Source organism: Carassius auratus, unplaced genomic scaffold, assembly GCF_003368295.1.
Source record: "Carassius auratus strain Wakin unplaced genomic scaffold, ASM336829v1 scaf_tig00027103, whole genome shotgun sequence".
NCBI classification, from domain to species: Eukaryota; Metazoa; Chordata; class Actinopteri; order Cypriniformes; family Cyprinidae; genus Carassius; species Carassius auratus.
The window spans coordinates 62,390-67,703 of NW_020525567.1; the positions used below are offsets into that span (position 1 = coordinate 62,390).

The 5,314-nt window shown below is 39.3% G+C and overlaps 1 protein-coding gene across 1 annotated transcript; it reads left to right on the top strand.

Annotated features, from left to right (window-relative positions):
• The first annotated feature begins 909 nt into the window (after positions 1–909).
• LOC113079064 (zona pellucida sperm-binding protein 3-like) lies at positions 910–3,242 on the top strand. The gene is made up of 8 exons (XM_026251257.1): positions 910–1,463; positions 1,672–1,790; positions 1,877–1,980; positions 2,053–2,230; positions 2,607–2,724; positions 2,804–2,886; positions 2,947–3,035; positions 3,109–3,242. The coding sequence occupies exons 1-8, from the start codon at positions 927–929 to the stop codon at positions 3,186–3,188; spliced, it is 1,308 nt and encodes a 435-aa protein (XP_026107042.1). The 5' UTR covers positions 910–926; the 3' UTR covers positions 3,189–3,242.
• Positions 3,243–5,314: the final 2,072 nt, after the last annotated feature.

Here is a 5,314-nt window from a genome sequence, read left to right on the forward strand (position 1 = left end):
TAGTGACTACACTAAACCAAGTGTTTAGTGCTTTTTAAAAGATTCCACAGAACTCATAGTTTTCAGAGCTAAAGGGAGCGAGTTCCAGAGCCTTGGAGCCACAACACAGAAAGCATGGTCACCTCTTGTCTTAAGATGTGTTCTGGGAACAACTAAAAGATCTTGGCCTGAAGACCTCAAAGACCCACATGGAGTATGTATATGCAAAAGATCCTGGATGTAAGAGGGTGCTTGACCATGCAAGGCTCTGAAAGTAATGACCAGAATTTTAAAATGCACTCTATATCCACATGAACACATGATATGTAAAAATTGATAGCCTGAATGCACTGTAAGTCGCTGTGGATAAAAGCGTCTGCTAAATGCATTAATTTAATTTAAATTTAATAATTTAATATCCAACAGGAAGCCAATGAAGGGCCTTACGCACAGGAGTAATGTGTGATCTCCTGCTGGTCCTAGAAATAAAAGGATGAACAAGCATCTCCCTCTCTTTTTATTTAAACCATAGATCTAACCTTAGAAATGTTCCTGAGGTGGAAAAAAACAGGTACAAACCACAAACTTAACATGACTGTTAAAACACATCGATCTGTCAAAAATGACACCCAGATTTCTCGTGTCACTGCAGTCAGATGATGATAGACCCTCAAGGACCTGCCTAATCTTAAGGGTAATGTTGTCTGGGGCAAAAATCATCCCCTCTGTTGTATCTGTATTAAACAGATAAAACGTTCTTAGCTTTCTATTGGTTAGTGATGTTCTTGACTTTTCTAAATTTGGGATGAATAAACTCTACAAGCCCAGAGGAGAATCAAAGTTAATCAATTAAGTTGAAAGGGGAGGAGCCACCTTAATTCAAAGCTCTACTAAATAGCAAAGCCAACACTGATGTGTATTGTAGCATTTTGCCAAACTTTGTTAGAATGGGGTTCTTGCAAGGAGTGTTAGTGCTGGTTGTGATTGTGGCTTTTGACCTAAAAAGTGCATTGGGAAGTTTGAAACACCGTCAAAGTCCAAGCAGCAGAAAGCCGCAATCAGCTCCAGCTTCCAGAGTTCCTGATCTTTCTTCTCAAGGGTTCTTGAATCCTTTCCAAAAGGCTTCTCCGCTTCCGAGTCTTGACTACAGAAAATTTGCGCAAGACCCTCTTGGTCTTCAGGAGAAGCAGCTGTTGCAGGGTCCAGTCAAGCCTTTGGACTGGAAGTTTCCCATCGTTCCAGAGGTGCAACGTGAGTTGGCGGTGAACTTCCAGTTGAGGAAACCTGTGACTCCCAGTAGTGTGGCTGTTCAATGCAGTGAGGACCGGGTTCATGTGGAGGTGAAGAAGGATATGTTCAGCAATGGTCAACTGATCCAGCCATCTGGTTTGTCTATGGGAGGCTGTGCTGTTGTTGGTGAGGACTCTGCCTCTGGGGTGCTCATCCTCGAATATGCACTGCAGGACTGCAATAGTGTGCTGATGGTAAGAATGGTTACGTCTTCCTGGATTAACCAATAAAACAAGGGTTCTCTAGTGTTAGTTGAATGTTAAACATTCACAGAACCTTTCAGTTTCTGAAACCTGAAAGCTGCTTTTGGGAACTGCTGTTCTATGGCTGCTAGAAACCCCCTTCTTGAACCTTATTTTTAAGTAGTTAAACCCATTTGGTAACCACTTCCATCTCTTACAGATGACTGCGGATGAGCTAGTCTACACCTTTGCTGTTACCTACACCCCTGTGGCATTTGCTGGCACGCCGATTACCCGTACTGAGGGAGCAGTTGTTGGCATTCAATGCCACTATCAAAGGTAAGTGACTGACTGGATGTCTTCAAGCAGTGTCTTATGGTGTTGTAACTGGAAAACTGTTTATTTGGTATCCCCTTGAACAACAGGCTCCACAATGTGAGCAGTAATGCTTTGAGGCCAACTTGGGTTCCTTATGCTTCAACGGAGGTTGCTGAAGATGTCTTGGTGTTCTCCATGAACCTCATGCTGGGTTTGTGTAGTTTCTTTAGATCTTAAGCCTTGTGAAATGAGGCTGTGCCTAAACCGTTCTTTCCTCTTGCAGATGACTGGTCCTATCAGAGGCCTTCAAATTTGTACTACTTGGGTGACATTATTAATATTGAGGCATCTGTGAAGGTGTACAACCACGTCCCCCTGCGTGTGTTTGTGGACCGCTGTGTGGCCACCCAAGTACCTGAAGTGACTTCTGTTCCGAGATATTCCCTCATTGAGAATCATGGGTAAAGTCCTGTTACTTCTCTAGAACGGTTTAAATTTGTTCAGTGAGCACTCGATCCCTGAGAATTAGGTTGAGTAAAGTGACCATAGGTTTAGCTCTTCTTGGTAAGTGCTTTTGGCATCACTGAGAGTGACTGTCCCAATGTTCATCCTACTGTAAAGGGTATGTGAGATTTAAAATTCGTCTGAAGCATAGCTTGGCATTTCCGTTTTTGGTTAAAGTGTGGACTTGTGCGCACTCTAATGGCTTATGTTGCCCACAATCTTTTGGCCTCTGGCTAGGAATTGGTTCGATCCACGAACCTCTACTACAGCGTTAACCACAAACATTGATGCGGGCAACTGGCTGTAAACCCCTCTTCAACCACTCTTTATCAGGTGCTTTGTGGATGCCAAGGCTACGGCTTCCAGCTCCCACTTCTTGCCTCGGACCCAGGAAGACAAGATCCGGTTCCAGCTGGAGGCTTTCATGTTCCAGGGAGGATCCAGTCCTTCCGTACGTACTATATTGACTGAATCGGAGTCCTCTTTCCATCTGCTCTGGTTTTGTGAACCCTTACCGGTGTCTCTTGCAGATCTACATAACGTGTACCGTGAAGGCCACTCTTGCTTCTGCACCCAGTGACGCTCTCCACAAATCCTGTTCCTTTTCCAACGGGTATGTTCATGCTGCTTAAGAACATGATGAAGCTGCCGCGTCTGATTGTTCTTGTTGCAGGTGGCTTGCTGCTGATGGGAACCACCAGGTTTGTGCTTGCTGTGACTCAACATGTGGTCCTGAAGGGGGACGTGATGCTCCTGTTGGGGGTAGGTAGCTGCTTAAAGATCACTTCTGACACTTCATGTGCTCTACTTGACTTGGGTATTTGCCTTTCTCTAGGTGTTCATTGGGAAGGCAAGGCCTCACTCGGTCCTGTAATGGTTCAAGGGCGACAGAAGACTCTAACTAGACTTCAATAAATGGGGGTTGGAAACCCTATTGTTGACTTCCAATAAATGCACAACCTTGTTCTCGCTTCTGCTCTTGTCTAGTTTAAACACTCTGGGTTTGTGCTCTAAGGATTAGGTTCATCTCATTGCTAGTTTTTACTTGATCTTAGTGCTGCATTTGGCACCGCAGACATGCTCAGATTACAAAACTATACAGGTATTCAAGGGCAGGCTTAAAGATGTTAAGATCCTACCGGTCTGCTCGTTACCATTTGTTTATTTAAATGGGTAGTCCTCCATTTATCTCCGGCAAAATATGGCGTGCCACAAGGATCCATCCTAGGTCCTCTTTCACTCCCCCCCCCATTACCATTACCCCAACTTTAGTCTCTGCATTGGCTATCTATGTTCAATATCGGTTACACATTATTACTACTTGCCTGTAAGGCCCTAAGTGATTTAGCTCCTGCGTGCCTAACTAGCTTTCTACCACACTACAAGCCATCACACTCCTTAAGGTCACAAAAATCTGGACTTCTGGTAGTTCTTAGGATGGCAAAGTCCACTAAAAGAGGTAGAGCTCTTTTTCGCATTTGGCTCCCAAGCTCTAGAATAGCCTTCCTGATAATGTTCAGACACGGCCTCTGTTTAAATCTAGATTAATTCATAAGTTTTTGTTTGTTTTTTTTTTTACATGTAGGTTTGGATTATTCGCATTTTATCATTCATACTTCGTCCATACAAGGAGACTTTTCAAAGATCTTTTCTCCAAAAATATGGAGAAAATGTCGTAATCCTGTTCAGATAAAGAAAAAAACAAAGCCACATCTGATGCATCAAATGTCTCAAAAAAAAACACTCCCAAACTATACACCATTTCCAAAGCCTTGGAGAGCAAATTAAAATGTGAGCATATATAAATATGAACCATGAAATATCAATAATTTTGAACTGGGTAGTTTCCTTTTACACAAAACCATTTTACAACTTACTAGAGACTTAAAATGTAACCTGAACTCGATTTCAAAATTTGAGTCTCTCCTAGCAGTGCAGACTTTAAGGTAGTGTGCATGGATAATTAGATGTTCAGTGACTTTCATAATGCAGATCTCTACTCCATGTAGCTATAACTAATGTGCACAATGCAATTGCAAGACTTATACTTTCTAGATAATGACGTGGAGTTATAAGAGCAAAGGAAGTAAAGCTCACCTTCCCGTTCATCATATTCGAGCAAAACTCTTTATCCACGTATCTTCTTATCCGACAGAAACTGGCCTGAAATCATGTGAAAGACCAACACTGGACTCACTTTCAGAGCATTTTCCAGGACCGCAAACATTTAGCAGGCGCTTTATGCAAAGTGACCCACAGTACACCCATTAAAGTCACGTTTTACATAACTAACATGCTTTATTATCTTACTGAGGAGCTATCTGTCTTATAAAGAGGTGATAGAGAGATTAATTTAGAAGTGTTATGCAGGTAATATGTTATGAAGGTTAACTTACTAAAAGAGAATAGGGTCTTTTTCACTTGGTTTGAAGGAAGAATTCCTACACTTTTGAATGTACATGATTTTTCTGCAATATTTTTAATGTTTATGACTTCTGTATAAGGATTCCAAAAATCTATCAATCAAAAAATAATAATTTAAATATTTTTAAATATATATTTTTTTTTAATTAAGAAATAAATACCTTTATATGCATTTAAATGAATATATTAAAAGTTATTTAAATACATATATTTGAAGAAGTAAATTTAAAAAATAATTTTTAGTATTAAATAAATTTGAAGAAGCATTTTTAAATTAAATGAACAAAGATATTAAAGAAATTAATTAAAATTATACTTTTAAATAAGTATAAATAGACACATTTATATAGGTTGAAAGAAATATATTTAAAATATATATATATAGAACTACTTATAATTACTTTTAAGATTGAAAGAAATACATGTTATGAAATATATTTTAAATAAATAGTTTTAAATAGATTTAAATGAATACATTTAACCAGATTTGCGTCAATACATTCAAATACATTTGAATAAATAAATAAAGGTTTAAATAGATTTAAATAATTTAAATACATACATTTAAGGAAATACATTTGAAGAAATTATGTTTATAAATAAATGTATAAATGAAA

Bases quoted from the DNA above. Each gene is read 5' to 3' on its own strand.
- LOC113079064 (XM_026251257.1), top strand. From the start codon at position 927: ATGGGGTTCTTGCAAGGAGTGTTAGTGCTGGTTGTGATTGTGGCTTTT. The intron at 1,791-1,876 runs GTAAGTGACTGA...CTTGAACAACAG, and splicing joins ATTCAATGCCACTATCAAAG to GCTCCACAATGTGAGCAGTA. The intron at 1,981-2,052 runs GTTTGTGTAGTT...TTCCTCTTGCAG, and splicing joins CTCCATGAACCTCATGCTGG to ATGACTGGTCCTATCAGAGG.